Raw genomic sequence first — 19,105 nt, 5'->3', positions numbered from 1 at the left:
ATGAGTGTATGTGCGTCTGTGTACACGATATCTCATCTCCCAATTAACGGAATGACTTGAAATTTGGAACTTAAGGTCCTCCCCCTGTTGTCAAAAACAGGGTTTTTCGAGGTTTTCTCGAAAACGGCTCCAACGATTTTGATTAAATTTATACCTAGAATAATCATTGATAAGCTCTATCAACTGCCACAAGTCCCATATCTGTAAAAATTTCAGGAGCTCCGCCCTATCTATGCAAAGTTTGATTTTAGATTCCCAATTATCAGGCTTCAGATACAATTTAAACAGAAAATTTTGAATGGAAACGATTAAGCATGAGAATCTCTGAAATTAATGTTCAGTAACATTTTCACCTAAAATTGAAAATAAGCTCGAAATTTGAAAAAAATGTGATTATCCAATTGCAAACTGTTGGCAACTGTTGATTCTATTAAATCATTCACTATGAAGAGATAGCAGACCTCGTATGTCTCCAGCGTTCTTGTCCTGTCACCAGATGGCTCAGATCTTTGTTTATAAGTAGACTTGAGATGCGTGTGTAAACTAGCGTCAGGTGATCAATTTTCATAACGGCAAGGAAAGTTGTGTGAGTGCGCCACACCAGATTTTTTTCCAAATTATGGTTGAACATACAAAATTGAAATTTTGCACAATCATTTAAAACAACTAGGCAAAGCTACAAAAAAGCTTTGCGATGATTGTTCTATCACTAAAGCTGCCATATTTCCGTTAATATTAGTCCAATCTTGAAAAAAAACAGCTACCAATCGATAGGTAATTAAATTTACTAAAACAAGTTATTCTTGTAATTTTTTTTTAAAACCAACTGTTTCTGAGTTATTTAAGAAACAAAATTTAAGATGGCCGCCATTTTGTTTTATGGATTTGAAAAATTATCATAATTTAATATTGTAGCGTTGTCTAGTTGTTATAAATGATTTTTCAAAGTTTCAATTTCATATGTTTAACCATCATTTAGAAAAAAAATAAGTGAAAAAAGCAAAATGGCCGCTGTGTGAGTGACTGAAGACTTCCGGACAATTTTTAAATATGATATTCATATATATGTTTGCTACCCAGGAACAATGCCCTAAAATATTGGTAGGGAGTTGGTAAACACTCTGTATACATTGTTGCTTGCAATTTATATTGTAGTTCTAATTTTTTAATATATTATTTTAAGTGTATAACTTTTGACACAATGTTCAGATCTCATCGTACTACACTTCATTCTTCTCGGCTCGTCAAGGCGATCCAAAATCATGCATCATATATGTCAAATTTGGTCGAAAAATAGAAAAATGAATGTTGAGTGTACTTAAGCCCATATTCCAATACACAAAAAATTGGTAATTTCTATATTCAAAGTTGCATATATGTTGTGAAATTTCCAAATCTAGCTAGGATGTAAAAATTCTCCCCCTCTTCCCGCTCCAATGAATTATACTTTTGATACCAATAGCATTCGAAAGTTACAGAAGTTAAAAATGGTGATTTTATTTTTTTTTTTTTCGTAATTCTTCTGTTAATGGAGAGTTTGATACATCATAGAAAGTCACGATTAATTCCAAATTGTAGATAAATTCATACTCTACGCGGTCAATTGCCTAAAATTCATCTAGAATCACTTTTCTCCATTATAGAACTGCCAACACCTTTAATATCTGGAAAATATCTACAATTTTCGTATTTTTTTCAACAATCGAATCTTACTTTACGATCATATTTTTCATAAAATATGTAAGTCAATATATACTATACTCTCCATAAGTAAAAGAATCTAATCTAAGCTACTTAATGAGCTTAATGAGACATAGTTGTTGAAGCAGTATTCTCTATCTAATTTACAGAAATACGAATGCATAAGTTTGAATGAAAAACGATTGCGATTTGCCAAGAATTCGAAAATAATTCATAACTCATTGTAACTTTTTTATTTATTTGGGGGTTTCAGGAAAAAGAAAATCTGAAAGTGTGTTGTCCGGTATGTAAACGTTTTATGCTGCCTTCAAGTTTGAAAGTGCATATGGGTACCGATCACAGGCCTACCACCAAACTTCCTATCCAACAGGAAGCACAAGTAACTGACAGTAGTAACAAGAGAGCTGCTGCCACAAGGTAAATATTCATCTATTTTTCATTATTTCTTTGTGATATGAACGAAGAGACCTATAGAAAAGCTATACTAGCACTAATCAGTTGCATTGCGGATTGCCTTATTATTTTTTAATATTTATGTTAGGTTTCATTTTAGTCAAACAATAGCTTCAGTCAAACAATACAGGGTATGAATTTGAAAAAAAATCGGTCAAGTTATTTTTGAGAAAATCGTGAAAAACATGTTTTTTTAGTAATTATCCGCCATTTTTCTCAAGAATATTATGGAGCACCTGCAATTTCCCCAGAAATGAGACTCATGTCATTTAGCTAACCTAACCCCACACATACTGTGTGTATGAGTGTATGTGCGTCTGTGTACACGATATCTCATCTCCCAATTAACGGAATGACTTGAAATTTGGAACTTAAGGTCCTCCCCCTGTTGTCAAAAACAGGGTTTTTCGAGGTTTTCTCGAAAACGGCTCCAACAATTTTGATTAAATTTATACCTAGAATAATCATTGATAAGCTCTATCAACTGCCACAAGTCCCATATCTGTAAAAATTTCAGGAGCTCCGCCCCATCTATGCAAAGTTTGATTTTAGATTCTCAATTATCAGGCTTCAGAAAAAAAACATTTTGAGTGGAAAAGATTGAGCATGAGAATCTCTACAATTAATGTTTAGTATGATGACAAACTCAATCGGTTGATTAGGAATGGAGTTATCGTGTTCACAGACATACACAAATATACACACACACACACACACACCACACACACACACACACACACACACACACACACACACACACACACACACACATACACACACTCACAGACCAATACCCAAAAATCATGTTTTTGGACTCAGGAGACCTTGAAACGTATAGAAAACTTGAAATTAGGGTACCTTAATTTTTTTTGGAAAGCAATACTTTCCTTACCTATGGTAATAGTGCAAGGAAAGTAAAAATAGGATGCAAAGAGCTTATAACAGCTTGTCTGGGCGCCTAGATGTCTTCTGGTTTTCTTGCACTAAATTTCGGAAAGTGTTATATGATAATTAAATCTTGTGTAAGCATGATTTGATCAAATAAATAGTTGGTGTATCAGTGTGGATGTGCTTATGGTTTGGAACGTCGTTCAGTTATAAATGTTATTTATTCTATTGATAAAATTTTTGTTCATTTTTTGTTATTATATTCTTTAATCATTATAAATTTTGAATTCCCAATTTGTTTTATTTTTACTTTTTTCATAAGTATTTGAAATCTTTGTATTTTTCATTTTTGGGTGGTATTTTTGTTGTTTGTATTATTTATTATTGCATAAGTTCGTATTATTTTTCTTTTTTCATTTGTATCTGTACAATTTTTATTGTTAAGGAGACATATTTGGGGAAACCCGTTGTCTCCATTGTGAATAAATATATAAATAAATGAACTATTGATTGCTTGCAAATAATAACTAAAATAACATAGTATTGTCTCTCGAACTTTCTCTGCTTTGAACTTGGGCTGTCCTGATGCCAGTATGTCTTGAAGGAGATTAGCTTTTGATGTTAGTATTTTTGATACACCAACCCCAACAGCCATTAGCCGTTTTCACACCGATATCTCGCCGACACGACATACAGGCAGGATTTACTCTGATGGACAGTATAAGAGGAGGCTGCGGTTTATATCTGCGCGAGGTCTACTGTTCACAGAATTACTAGTAGTATTGATGGTAGGCTCGGATCAATTGATCTCGTTCACTGCCACGAGCCAATCAGAAGACCAGGATTTGAACTTCCTAAGGTCACGTGACGTGTCTAGTATTTGCGCCATGTAAAAAGCATTGGTTAGATAGGCGTTTTATTGACAGTTTCCATTCTGTGCCTATTCTATGATATTATTTAGAAATTTTAATAGACTCTATCAAAATAATCTGATTCGTTGACATGATATTGTTTATTATTCTGAATTAGAGTAGATCATAATATTCAAAGTTAATCATTATTTTACAGTTTTAAGTGATTAGTGAGTGTTATCTTGTTATTCAATTTGTTTTGTAAACAATCTAAATTAGAACTTTTTTGTTTTCAAATATTTTGACTGAAAATTGGACCTGAATTCAAGTGTATGAAACATAACCTACTTTTTGGACCATTATAGCGTATAAATCAAAATTCGGGGAAGAAAGAGTTTTGGGCTGTGCCTGTTAGTCCTTCCCCAACATTTTAAAGAATTGTGCTCTGCTTATCAATAAATAAATAACAAGCGAAGTTCGGTGCCCCGATATTTTGAAGTTAATAGAAGTAGGAATCATCATAACTGAAAATCAGTGTACTGTGATGTATTATTTTTTATGTGTACTTTTATTGTCTTTATAAACATTCAATGTTTTGTTAATCAATTTATTTTCCATTTTATAATCTATATTTTGCCTCATTCTGTTTCAGAGCTGAATTAAATTTCGAAGATGAGCTAGATGCCATGGAATCAGAAGAGGCCAAAGAGCAGCAAGTGGTGAGAAATTAATTAAATTATTTAAAACCTAATGTGGGGTTTAATATACAATAAATCTTGAGCTATGCGAGCTGCTAAAAAACTTTTCACTGGTGATATTTTTCAAAATTTTTCAATTTGGGTACTAACAATTTTTTCCGGTACTAACTTTTTTAAATTTAGCGCCTAAAGTTTTAATTTTTTCAAACATCATATCAAATTCGGTAAGAGGTAAATTCATCAAATTCTTCAGGCTATTTTCAATTGAATAAAAAAATCAACAAAATATCAATTTTTGAGAAAGTTATGAGATTTTCAAAAATTGATATTTTCTAAAAAATCTTCATGTCATCACCAATACCATGAAGAATGTATCCTAAAAATTTCATGAGTTTATGTATCTCCTACAGAATTTGAAATGTACTATTTCAAGTATTTATTTCAGGCGATCATGAGTAATAATTGGAATAATATTTCCTGAGATCTTTTCATTTTGATAAATTGATAAAGCTTATCTAAATCGAAAAACTTTAAAAAAATATCACCAGTAAAAAGTTTTTTTTACCGCTCGCACAGCCTTAATAGTTTGATACCTAAATAATGTTTATACTGACGTAAAGGTGGAATTCCTAAGCAACGACTAAAACGTCTATAGCGCTCGGCTGCGGCTGCAATAAATTGTATTGCCACTCAGCTGTAGCTACAATACATTGTCGTGTAGCCACAACCGAGTGGCTGGAGTCGTTCTAGTCGTAAGTTTTCAAGTTTTCATAACTTTTCAGTATATAATTATAATTTTAAAAATATAATTAATTTCAAAGTTTTCTTCTTTGCATACTTTTCTTGCATCATACTTTTCTATTTAGTTGTTTTTATACTATACAGTACAGTATATTGACTGACAACTGCTTTATCTCATTCTCCCATTTATAGTTGGATTGTACCTTCAAGATTTAAGTTGAATCAAAAAGAACATATTCAACATTTACAAAACTTGAAGAATGACTTCAAGTTTGCAAAATACATTCATTTTATTCGAAAATTCAAAGTCAAATAAAATTGACCAATGTAAATGCCCTTTTCGGGATTCTATCTTATCTTTGGCTTTCAAATTCGCAGTGTTGAACTTCAAATAACCTACTGTACTTGTGATTTTCTCCCATTCACTCTGCGCTTTTGGTTGAACAGATGGAATAGAGAGTGGGACAGAGATAGAATTAATACAATTTTTCATGAAATATAGTCAACGTCTAAAGTATGTTAGACATGACGTGGTATCTGTAATTTGTCATTCTTATTTTAAAATTCTTGTATCATTCACACATAATAATTGTTTTCGATATCAAAATAGATTCTGATGTTCCTAAATACTGTCATCTTGAATTCAAGGATGAATCAAGCATTAGAATAAACTCGAAATAATTTTTGAGAATGATAAATAATAATGGTAGGCGGAAATAGCTTGCTCATTTAAGCATTGGATATTAATGTTTACATGCTTTTCTCACTCAAAGTAATATTGATGCCTTATGCTTTTATTCTTTATGTTTAACTATTTGAGTTCCGCTTTTCACCATCTCCATTCTATCATATTATATGGAAAGAATTTTATGTTCACTTCAATCAAAGTTTTTTACTGCTATAATTTTTTTCATTGACATTTTAATATTTCATAGATTGTTGTTGTTATTGTTGATTATAGATACTTGATTTTTTATCTTTAATTTTAGTTTTATTTTCATGTGTAGGATCTTTCAGTGAAACGATATGATTTCAATAGATGGCTTATTCTTCAAGAAATTTTCTTTGTCAATGGTCATAAATATGAAGTTGAAAGGTTACCAATAAGTTTACTGTACAATAAGTGAAAAAAAAGTTTTTCTGAATGTCTTTTATTAGAAAATTTAAATTCCCTTGATATTTTGCAGCATTCACTAGTAGTCACCAACTTCATACCAAACTGGTTGTTTTGACTGGAATAGTTCTTTTTGCAGAGTCAAGGATCGAGTAGTGTGGCTTGTTCTCCGTAAATCACTACACGAGTTGTCATGAATGAGAATGCTTTGTTTCTATGCGGCAACATTTCGCGAGACAGGAATAAATCCGTTGTCCCTCCTCACGCACCATAGATTTGACAACCTGTGCAACCTTTTTCTATGGGGTTACTATAAAGCAAAACTTTTCCTCAACAATCCCCTCAGAACTATCTCAGACCTCAAGCCAGTCAATATGCTGAAAAATGTCATGGCAATCTTGAAAATTGCTTAGATTCCAATAAAGATTGTTCATCAGCATAACATTAAAAACATAATTTTTCACTTATTTAAAATTAAATGGCTAAATTTTTACTTATTTTTATGACCATTGAACCAAAAAAATTGATTTTCCTAATAATTATTCAGCTATTGAAATCTTCCAGTTTCATTGAATGACCCTAGATTATTGTATAGATTCCACTCTTAGCAGATGTTATTTTCAGAAAATAATTTTTTCCACTTATTGTTCTTTTTACTACATATAAATTATGGTTTGTTAATAAATAAGTTACTTGAAAAAAAAACAATTTTATTTACTACAAAACATTACAAAGTATTTTATGAGGTCCGTTCGCTATGTACGCTAGTGAGGAACTGAGCACTGAATACAATATTGTCTTCCACTACGACTATGCTGACTAAACAAGTTAACAGTGATTGCATGCAGTTTTCACTCATATAACTCTCCTCCATCCCTAAAGAGAACATCAGGGGGTGGATGAGCTGCAAGAACGGGTTGCACATTTTTAAATTTTTTTTTTATCAACAATTATGATAATAATTACTAGAAGTACGATATACAGTAGAGAAGTCCATAGACTAATTCTTGTTGTAAAATTACTTTCTTCCCTTATACTTGTTGACATCAATCGGATTAAAATTAAGATGTTCTAAATTAATTGTGAATTCTGGTTCCTAGTCTTCATTCATAGTATTAATAACGTTGTCTAGGTTCATTAACTTAGGTCTATACTTCGATTCAGACAAATGATTAAGTTTTTGCCATTATAATAAAATGTATTGTTGTTGCTATTGATTAAATAAACGCCTTTTACAGATTTTTTTATCATTTCTGATTGCTTGTCAATTTTTATAGTTTCTTCATTTCGAAAGATACACAAATACCTATTCTACTATATCTTTTTCGAAAATTATTCTCTGATATTTGCACAATAAGTCTAGTTTTCTCAAATAGTTTTTTCACTTTTACGTTTTGGGGGTTGTACTTGACAAGGCTGAGTATCACTTGGTGTTTTCCATAATTAACTGGTTCATCTAATATCTGTACTCCTGCTGTCGTATTATCTCCTGCATTTGTGTGGACTGTCTGGTCGTCTTCTTTTTCTTCTTGCTGTACTTCTGTACAGCTCTTTTTGTACTTGCTGTACTTGCTCCTAAGTCCATTAAGCGATTCTCATTCTGGTCGATATTGACTAATACAGATTGATTCTCGATGTCAAATTCTGCTTCTTTCTTCAAACATTTCGTTAGAGGTTTTGTGAGAGATGCGAAATTCTTAATGAATTTTCTCTAGTATCCTAGTAGTCCTAAAAATCCTTTAATTTGGTTGACTGTTTTTGGTATGGGATAGCGCTTAATTGCTTCAATTTTATCGGGGTTAGGTTTTACTCCATTACTGGTTACCATGTGTCGAAGAAATGCTTCTTCTTTTCGCAAGAATCCGGTCTTATCTAACTGCACTTTGAAGTTCGCTTTCCTTAATCTCTCAAACACTTCACGAAATCTACTTATGTGCTCTTGGAGGCTAGTTGAATAAACGATTATATTGTCAAGGTAAACTAAACAAATTTCGTTTTGAATACCTCTTAATACATTATTCATTGCTTTCTGAAATGTTGGGGGTCCATTTTTTAAACCAAACGGCATTCTTAAAAACTCGTAGTGTCCCGTGTCCGACGAAAAGGCGGACTTTTCTACGCTATTTTTATCCATCTCAATGTGGTGGAATCCTGAGAATAAATCAAGAACAGAGAAGTACTGTCATCGGCCCAATTTATCTGTGATGTTTGGTAATGGGAATTGGTCATCTATTGTTTTAGAATTTAGGCTACGGAAGTCGATTACCATTCGGAATTTCCTTTTGCATGAAGCATCTGCTTTTTTGGGGACGATCCAGAGTGGGCTATTCCATGGGGAAGAACTGGGTTGGATTATGTTTTGCGCTAACAAGTCATCGATTTGATTGTTGATTTCAGTTCGATAGACTTCTGGATATCGATAGTTTCTTGTGTAGACGGGGATCTCGGCTGTTGTCCTCATCACGTGCTTGATTTGATTTGTGAAGGAAAGTTTTTCTTCTTCAACATAAAATATATCTTTATAATCTCTTATCAATTTTGTAATTCAGATTTCTCTTCATCGTTCATGTGGTCTGTCCTAATTTTGTTGAGGTCCAATGTAGGTTTACTGTGGTTAAACAAATTTTGATGATTTAGTTTGGATTCAAAGTTTTCGGGTGATATACATTGATAGTTCTCGATAGGTTAAATTTTGATTGGTTGAATGAAGTTGAGAGTTTTATTTTGTGTAGTGGGATTCGTAATTGTACACAAAGCACGACCGTCTTTCACTTTAACTAGACTCAGGAATTTCTAAGCCTTTGATGTTTCTGTAATGTAATACACCATCACCATTCACAATGCCATTGACCCTCATGCAAACAATACGCGATGTTCTGGCTTCAGTGAGATGACTTTCTATTACCTTTTAATTTGCCTTCTCTCTCTGATCTAGATTGTGATAGAAAATAGGTAGTTTTTCCCATGCAATATTATTACATTATTTACAAAGTCACACGAGCATTCCAATTTCTTAATGTTATCTTAGCCTAACAACAGATCAAATTTGTCATGAAAATCAAATAGATGGAATTTCAATTTTTTTCCTGTAATTTGGATGTCAACTGAAATTTTCTTTTGAAGTTCCGTGAACTGTGGTTACTTCGAAGAGATCTTTTACTATCGTTTCTTTGTAGAGTTCTTTTCCGAGAAATGGTTTAATAAAAGATTTTGTACTTGCGGAATCGATTAGTATTTCCAAGTTTGTTTTGGGGTCATAGAAATACGGTAGCTCATTATCGGTGTCTCGGAGATTCATATGGAGAATCGTTTTGTAGGCTGGTGTGGCCTAAAAAATGGTTTTCCTCAGATTGTTCAATTTCATTGAACTTTTGTTCGTCAAAAAAAAATGTGACTGTTCTGCTGATTTTCAAGCGATAGATTTTGGAATTCGGGTATTTCTTCGAAGATGTTTGTAGCTTCGTCTACTTGATTTTGTTGCTGGATGTTGTTGCTAGTCATTTGAAATAGACGTGGATTTTTCTTGGCTGGTCCGTCATATGTGTTTCGAGTGGAAATACTCATTGGGGTAGGCTGGTACTGTTGTTTTTGCTGTTGTGGTGGTGGTGGTTTAGCGTGTTGATACTGTTGTGGTTGTCGAAATTGTCTATTTGGAAATTGTCTGTTTGGAAATTGTCGGGGTTGAAACAGGTGGTGATTGTGTTGGAATTGACGGGGTCGGAATTGATTTGGGTTTCCTTGGAAATTTCTTTTGATTGGCGGGTTGCCTGACAGTTCATTGAAAACAGGGGTTCTTTTTTGTTGGTAGTAACTTGCTAAGCTTGTGTTTGAGTTGGTGTCATTTTAAATTGAAAATCGTTACACAACATGTTGAGTGCTTGTTAAAGAGAGCTTGGGTTTATCGTTCTTTTTAGGGAACCGCCGGGTTCACGTAACCCTCTCAGAATTACTCTTAATGCTGATTTTGATACATACTGGCATTGGAGGCATGCGGTTCTTTGTTAACAAAATAAGCGATTTGAAGATTCAAAAGCTTTTGGATTCTCTGATAGAAGTTGAAAGGTGTTTCGCCAGGTTCTTGTTTCAATTTACTCAATTCTGGATTTAAAGTGAAACAGTCCCTCTTGTCTAGGTAACTAGTTAGCAATACGTTTTTTACGTCAGGCCAATCATAGCTATCTGAACTACTCATGACTTCATTGGCTTGTTCTTTGATCTTAGATAGAATTGTTGAATACAAATACTCATTTTGAAAATCATCTGGGTTACTTTTCACATAAAACTTAGCTACTAACTTATCTACAATAGTTATGAATCTGTTCAACAGTGTTGGTTCTCCAAAGAACTCAGGAATCATGTCAAGATACTCCTTCTTGAGAACAGGAGTAGTACCTGGTGGTACAGAAGATCCTGCTGCTGGCAATTTAGGGGGAGGTGTTGCTGGATTCATTTTTAATAATTAATGATGAATATGTGGGTCAAAAATGTCACAATAATAAAATAGTTCAAAAGATAAATAATTGTTTCTACTCACAAGATAATATCCAACATTGCACTATGATTTCTTAACACTATTTCACTGATGACAATATGCATTCGACACAAATGAAGTTCTCTGTGGCAATATTCACTTGACACAAATTATGTTCGCGACGACTTCTCAACAGTGAAAACCGAGGAATTATTTTCAATATTTCGGAAAATTATTTTCACGAATTTGACTCATTCGGAAGCCGTCCTACCAACTGCGCCAATTATGGTTTGTTAATAAATAAGTTACTTTAAAAAAAAAAACAATTTTATTTACTACAAAACATTATAAAGAGTGTTTTATGAGGTCCGTTTGCTATGTACGCTAGCGAGGAACTGAGCTCTGAATACAATATTGTCTTCCACTACGACTATGCTGACTAAACAAGTTAACAGTGATTGCATGCAGTTTTCACTCATATAACTTATATTTATGACTGAATTAGAATGCTAATGTCCGTTTGAACAAAAGCCTGTTAAGTTTTAATCATTATTAAATTTAACGAGAACCAATCAGAGAAGGTTTTTCAGTGACGAAGGCTTCTCTGGTTCTCGTGGCATTTAATCGGTATTAAAAGTTAATGCGCTTTTGTGTAACCGGCACATACAGTTTCATTGAAAGACTCTTTCTACACTTATTCTTTCACATATTCATTTGCGACTAACATCGAGTGCTTCTGCTAATCAAGATGACATTACATGTGGCGGGGCAGCTGACAAAATCTTTGCTTCAGTAATATGTAAATGTGTTCTCTCTGTTGAATTGCTTTATTTTAATTGGATAGCATTAATTGTTTCCTCTCTTTTCCAGAGAAAGTGGTTTTGTAGTAAAAAGAAAGATCATACTACCTTGACAGGCGAGGAACTAGATCTAGAAATTAACAGTGAACTGATGTGTCGTCAGCCCTCTTGTTCATTTAAAACTGATGACTTAGATACCTTACAAGCTCATCAAACTACATGCTTAAAGCTCAACAGGGTAGGCCTTTCCATTATTCACATTCTTTCCTCATTAATAATGTAATTATTTAAGTTAATAATTTACCTCAAATAAGTTGTTTCTGAGTTTTTCGTCATTGCTATGATATTTTAGTAAATTTTTCAATGTTCTAATATTCTCATCAAGTAGTCATAGCTAGATAAGTAGCTACTTTAAGATTGCATTATCTTGTATGTGTATTGTTTAAAATTAAAATCATTGAATAAAATCAATATTATCTAAAAGAATAATCACCCAATAGTTTTGTCATATCACATTGTTTTGTTATGATCGATCCATTTATCAAACCAGAACCTAGATAAAATATTCAATTAAGATTTATTATTCATATTATCTTGCTAATTTGTTCTAGATTTTTATATTTATATTTTTCAATGAATAAGTTTACATGAAATCTGAAATCTAGACACTGTTTAAAATTAAATGATAGTTGAATCGTTTGAAATTGTTCATAGAGAAAGAATACTCCATTGATAACTGATGTGGTATTGCATTGTCTCTCCAATTAACTTGGCCTACTTACCTTGAGGTTGCACTAAATAATAACTCAACTGGCATCTTCATATTATTTGAACGAATCCACATTTTTCAAAACCTTGTCATCTTTAAATATTACCATACTCCTCTAGAAATACTTTTCAAATCAAGGTGTCCAATTCTGTAATTTTTTGCTTTGGATTTCAGGACTATGAGTGCAGAATTTGTGGAATTCGGGTGAAAGAGCTTTTAGACATAAAACATCATATTCTAACAAATCATGCACAAGTTATTGAAAATGATCATTCAGACTTTGAACTTGGAGAAGAATCTGAACAAGACGAAGATTTTCCTCATCAAGAAAATAAGAATCCATCACAACCGAGTAAGTGGGTTCTGTATTATTTACATTATTGTTTTGTTGTTGTCGTTGATGATTTTTTCAGATCACTAGCATATTGATCTTTAATTTATAGTTTTTTTAAGATCCCAGTTTTTCCTCTTTCTTCTTCGTAACCATCTCTGATGCTGGCGCCACACTCTTGTCAAGTGCGTACAAATGACGACGAGCGAGAGAGTGTGGGTGGCTGCTATGCCAACACTCGCCTTCACTTGCCTTTGCTCCGATTTTTGTAGAGTCAAGGCTAGCGTAGGCGAGTGGCAAGCCGAGCATCCCATCCACACTCTCGTCTTGGTGCTGGCCATTTGGCAAGCGACTTGACAAGAGTGTGACCTAGACATTTTGATGAAATTTCACTACATTTAGAGAAAATGAATAATGTTATATTTTCTGATTTGTTTCCCAGTACGATAATGCAGTTTGGAGCAAATCACAAGCACTAGTTCTTTAGTTGTTATAATTTATCATTTCAAAGATCTAATACAAAAGCTGTTGTATTTGAATACAGGTGAATCTTTTTCTTTTTCTTTTAGACTTAGTTCATCTGAGACCAAGATTTGTAGCAGACGAAGCCCAACGAACAGGATTGAATTTTATCTATCGTCATATGCAAAGGAACCATGACAGGTGAGATTCTTAAACCCATAAAATGGAATGTTCAAAATCATTATTCAATATAAGAGTAAGAGAGAAACCCATATCGCTACTCAAAGAGAGAAAAATACAGATTGAGTTATTCCCTATTTATTATATTTTACAGCTAATTTATTATCTTAAAAACGGTATTCTGAAATACAAACTACACTTTTTATAATCTTCTGAGCTTCGATGGGATTATTTTGTCATTCCCAGCACTTTATCTACACTCTTCCATTATATCTCTTGAATCTAGTTGCATTCTTTGAACAAGACATTTTTGATTCTGTTCAACACATGTAATAAATGTTTTGTAATACATTAAATCAATAAATTAATTTTGTCTCCTCTCTCATCAATTTTCCTTTTAAATGCTGCTTAGAACCCAAGTATTCTTGCAAAAATGGAAACTAGTTTCGTTACACATTATCTTGAAATACTACAGTACCTAGATATTTTATAAATGTGTCTCAAAAAATGAAAAATAATAATATTCAATATTGTTATAATGTAAATGATAATTACTATATTTTTAACAATAATCAATCTGCGACCTACGCAGGACTACTTCAAGTATTTCAACAATAATCATACATAATTATTATATTTTATATTTTATATTTGTATTTAATAATTATTATCGTCATCATCTACTTATGTTAATCGGGTATTTTTAAAAATAGATTGCAGGCAAATTTTCAAGACTCGTCGTTGTATAAGGAACACCTTGCAGTTCCAAATGGCTTCCTGAACGAGGATGATCTGTTACATTACTTACCCAAAACTCAAGAATCGATGAGAATATCAACGGGTACGGAGCATTGGGAGCAACTCAAACTGATGGAGTGCCGGACAATCGAAGGTATGCCAACGTTGCTGTCTCATTCAATTGTTCTCAACAAAACAATATTTAATAATAGTGTCAACAATATTAATAAACTACGGTAATATCTAAGCAAGAAATACAAGTGTCAATAACATCACCCAATCTCTTTCAGTTTTTAAAGCGGTGTCCTGTCACCCCGACATGGATGCCGTCTACAGCATGGGAGACGTTCACTCCCACAAAAATCTCATCCAGATCTGGGATTTTGGTCCACTCAACCTGTAAGTATACTTATCTTATTGAAAATACAACTAGAAATTGTGGAATTGTGAAATTGTATGAAATTGAAAATACAACTAGAAATACTTTTAAAAAGTGGTTGACAATTTCTATTTGTGTTTTTCATTCTGGAAAAATACCACACACAACACAACTGTAACTTATTATATTGTTGTTACTGTGCTTTTCCAATTGTCACTGTTCAGTTGGAAGTTTACAATAATGAACAAGTCAAAAATAATTACAACATTCACGTCCTTCCTCACTCTTCAAAACTAGAGTTTTCATATCACTAAACCAGTTCATTGACAAAACTGTCATCTAGCAACCGGATCCACGTTACCAGGCATTCCGTATAGCTAGCTGTTCGGCTATAGTTTTGTAAAATTTTAGCCTGATGCTCTGACCAGCATTATTCTTTAGATTTCCAAAAAAAAACTCACAGTTGCAGTAGAGATCTGCGATCTTCTTTCAAATTGAAATTCAAACTTCATATTTTACTGTTGATTTGAAACACTCATTTCTGATCAATACCATTTCTCATAAATTGTTGCAAGTAAGTTATAAAATGTTTGAAATTTTCATTGATTAGCTCTCAATATTACTGCCAGTCTTTTGACCCCTTTCAGTATATATTATTATGAACGAGTGCTATTCATAATGCAAAAATGTTGATTTTGTGCATGGTCAACAGATTTAGTTCAGTTTTGACAGAACTAAAATTTGGCAATTTTATTGTTAGTCCGTACAGTTTTTGACCCGTTTCAGTGTATTGATGATGCAAAATGAAACAGGTGCAGTTCAGTTTTGCCTTGGCCGACTCTGAGCATCGGCATAGCTCACAGCCAGGGGACAGCGTGGGACGTGAGCTGGTGTCCGGAAGGCTGCCATCAGCCGGACAGTGGCCGACTCGGCTTGCTGGCAGTCGCCTTCTCCAGTGGCATTGCCCACATCTACAGCGTGCCTCTAGTCACCATTCAAACAGGGTACCTCATCTATTTTATAATCTATTATGTTGGTTATGATTGCATGGTGGTCAATGTTAGACGGGTTTTCTTGTTTTGACAATGTTTGTAAGATTTTATATTCTTGTCATTATGGTAATATTTACCAAATGTCGGTAGTATGTATGTGTGACCTCTCTGCTAAATTTTATGATAAACTAAGTTGATAAAAAATATTTGTTTTACATCTAGGATTTTTTCTGAGAGGAAAAAAACTCATCACACTACATTTTTCCTCCACCTAGACCAACAAATTTAGTAACTATTAATGCGTAACATGACAACATTCATATCATCTTTTACTTGGAGAGGTGCTCTTTGAAATAACCTACAAAGCTAATAGAAACCCACGCAGAGTAAAAGTAGGTACAAAATTGATAGAGCTGATGATTGAAAGTATATATCTTACGTTCCTATTGCGGTACTATTGTACTTCCTATCATTTTATCTGGATGGGGCTTATTGGTGCAGATGATGGAGATAATGATAATGTAAGTTACATATACGAAGAGGGTTTCTCAACTACTACTAGACCCAAATGCCTAATACAATCAGTTTGTGCCACAGTAATACAATCAGAATAAATTTTGTTACAATAAATGTTATGGAATGTTAATTGGTGAAGGAGCTGCCAAGAAGCAGACAAAGTAAATAATAGATGACATGTACTTTTGGAGAGGTTGAGGGCTTCTATTGAACAAGAAAAGAATATACAATTTTTATATTTGTATTCTGTTTTCTGAAGCAAAATATGTGAGTACTACTTTTCTTCCTAGATAATAAAGTAGTCTAGTTCTTTGGTATTCTGTTCCATGGAGTCGTAAAGTACGGCTAGTTGGTGAAAGAAAAAGTAGAATGGGTAAAAAAGTGTTGATTATGGTGGCCAATTATTGTCTTATCTAAATATTGTCTAAAATCAATCATTTTTACATGGATTAGGCCTACATAAGCTTCAACAGAAGAAAACATTTCACCAAAATTAGTTGCAATCACAGTGGTGCATGTAAAATGGTACCTCAAACTCTAATAGAAAGAAATCTATATGCATTTTTATTTATTGCAGGAAACCGTTTTACAAATTGACACCTGTGGTAGAGTTGACTCCACCCTACGATGAACCTGTTCAATGCGTTCGAATTACATGGTCGTCTGATTCCCCTTTCAAGTGAGTATAACGTTTTTCTATCATGCTTAGTCCTATCCTGTGTACATTTCATTATTTTATTTATACATTTATTAGAAATTTGTTTAAAAAAATACATCAGAATTACAATGTCGTTTACAATCTAGATCTCGATAAACTAACTGATTTAATTTAATTGATTTAAACCCTATTTATTTTGCAGTGTTGTTGCTGTTGGCTTCATCGATGGAACCATCGCATTGTATAATATCACTACATCAAGTATATTATTGAGAGATGGCATAAAAATCCATCCCTACAAAGTGTTCACAGCTCACACCGAGAGCATTACAGGTATGAAACTCAATACCTTCTCCTGTTCTGCTGCAAAATTGACACATTTATTTTTCTAAAGTATAAATGTGAATTACAATTTGAAAATACAAATTGAATACAGAGAATGATTTGTTATTCTTAGCAAGAGAGCGCGAAATCTGTAATACTCGAAACTGCTTGTATTTGTCTATGATAAATGGCCAACAAGAGTTTTATCAAGTTTAGTTTCAAATGTTCATGTTTATTTTGGACGAAAATTTTATAAAAATTGTACACGTAAAATTCTAACCTTATCTTGGACTTTGTCACCTATAAATTTGGAAAAGAAAAATAGCACAAGGACTATTTTATTATTTTATCTCCCAATGTTATTACATTAGTGTCATTCGCATTGTAAATGAATAAAATAAATAAATATGAATTGATACCATATTACTTCGTCTTATCAAGCTTTTTTATGAATGTGTGTGTGATGCAAATGTCTAAAAGTACCTACAAGTATAACAACTAAGAGGCCCCTGAATTTTCAAAATGTTCATTAATGATGGACTTTCAACCATTTTTTTTCTATCATGTTCCAACCTTATCTAAGAGTCTAATACAGCTTGAAGAGTGCCAAGCACCCGAAACTAGAAAATAACTATTTTGTAATAAAGAACAGAAACTGTAAGACTACTACTGTAAATGTAAATTTTTTCAATTGCAGGACTTCAATTCATCTCAAATAAAACTGGAGATATTCTGATGTCAAGTTCACTTGATAAGACTTTGAAATTTTGGAACTTGTTGGATACATCAGCGCCAATTTCAACTTGCAGAAAAATAACGCCAATCAGGGATGCCATGTGGTTGAATAACTGGCTCTGCGCTGTCAGCGTCAATGACGATGGCTACACGTGAGTCATCCAACCAATCCGTCATTTAACCACTGTTCCAATACGCTTTATCTTTAATTTGCCATTAGTTACAAATTTTGTAACTCATAGAAATGTTACATTAATAAATAAAATTCTGTCTTGGCACTTTTCAACTTTGATGATTCAAATTTTATCCAGGTCAAAATTCATATGAAAATATCATGATCAGAGTGTTCTGATGTTTCAGCTCAATTCAATAAAAAATTCCATTTTTGGAATTCAAAAGGCGAATTTTTTATGGAATGATTTATTGGAGAAATCTTGAAATGACTGAGTAATCTACCAAAGATTACTAAAATAAGTCGTTCTTCATCAAAGTGGAATTGACAGTGAAGAACTGCAAGATTACATTTAATGGAGCTGAAATATCTGAGGAGACAGAACCAAAATAGTTGAGACAAACAAAATATATGCTTTAAATACTAATTTGAAACTTGTACGCACAACCTCGGGGATAAATAGAGCGAATAGTTGAATTTTATCACAATCTCCTCTGAGTCATATAGGTAGAATAAGTACTAGGAAGAGTGATAATGTTATTACAAAAGAGCCAACAAGTAATCACGGTTGTGAGTCATCTATACCGTCTGATTCAAAAAGGTCTTGACAACTTTGAAAATTCATATAAATCTTATTAAACAAGGTACAGATCTGGTTTTGGTTTTGTTTTAAAGGAAATCACTTTACTTTTTTCACCTCAAACTAAAGATGTTCTATGTGACTTCTGTTGGTTATCCTGCAGACATCCCATCGATAGTAGATTTCTTCCCAGACTCGCACTAGCATTTCAGGTGTAACTTGCTCAACAGCAGCGCAAATCCTTGCTCTACGTTCAGGTAGAGTGGCTGGCAAAGGAGGTATGTACACATATCTTTTATGAAACCCCACAAGAAAAAACCCAGCTTTGTTAGGTCTGGGGAACGAGGGGGCCATGCTATTGGCGCATTACGGCCAATCCACTGTTTTGGAAAGCGGTCATTGAGAAAATACCGGACGCCAGTCAGATAGTGTGGTGGTACGCCATCTTTCATAAAGAAAACATTTCGTTCTCGCTCATCCTCATCGATCTGTGGTATCAAAAATGTCACCAACATATCAAGGTGTTTTACCTTGATAATGCCGTTGATGGTT

General features: G+C 33.2%; 1 protein-coding gene across 1 annotated transcript in view; it reads left to right on the top strand.

Moving 5' to 3' along the window:
* Nucleotides 1-19,105, top strand: part of LOC111050416 — a 70,056-nt gene that overhangs the window by 44,217 nt on the left and 6,734 nt on the right. The window contains exons 16-26 of the mRNA XM_039435704.1: nucleotides 1,955-2,118; nucleotides 4,546-4,612; nucleotides 11,788-11,955; nucleotides 12,661-12,838; nucleotides 13,387-13,480; nucleotides 14,173-14,433; nucleotides 14,465-14,596; nucleotides 15,389-15,580; nucleotides 16,662-16,763; nucleotides 16,945-17,075; nucleotides 17,764-17,953. Coding sequence (XP_039291638.1) covers nucleotides 1,955-2,118; nucleotides 4,546-4,612; nucleotides 11,788-11,955; nucleotides 12,661-12,838; nucleotides 13,387-13,480; nucleotides 14,173-14,433; nucleotides 14,465-14,596; nucleotides 15,389-15,580; nucleotides 16,662-16,763; nucleotides 16,945-17,075; nucleotides 17,764-17,953 — 1,679 coding nt within the window. The remainder of the gene's footprint in view (nucleotides 1-1,954; nucleotides 2,119-4,545; nucleotides 4,613-11,787; nucleotides 11,956-12,660; nucleotides 12,839-13,386; nucleotides 13,481-14,172; nucleotides 14,434-14,464; nucleotides 14,597-15,388; nucleotides 15,581-16,661; nucleotides 16,764-16,944; nucleotides 17,076-17,763; nucleotides 17,954-19,105) is intronic.

This window comes from Nilaparvata lugens, chromosome 1 (assembly GCF_014356525.2).
Source record: "Nilaparvata lugens isolate BPH chromosome 1, ASM1435652v1, whole genome shotgun sequence".
Taxonomy (NCBI): Eukaryota; Metazoa; Arthropoda; class Insecta; order Hemiptera; family Delphacidae; genus Nilaparvata; species Nilaparvata lugens.
The sequence above is the reverse complement of the archived record's forward strand: the minus strand, read 5'-3'. Positions and strand labels throughout refer to the sequence as shown.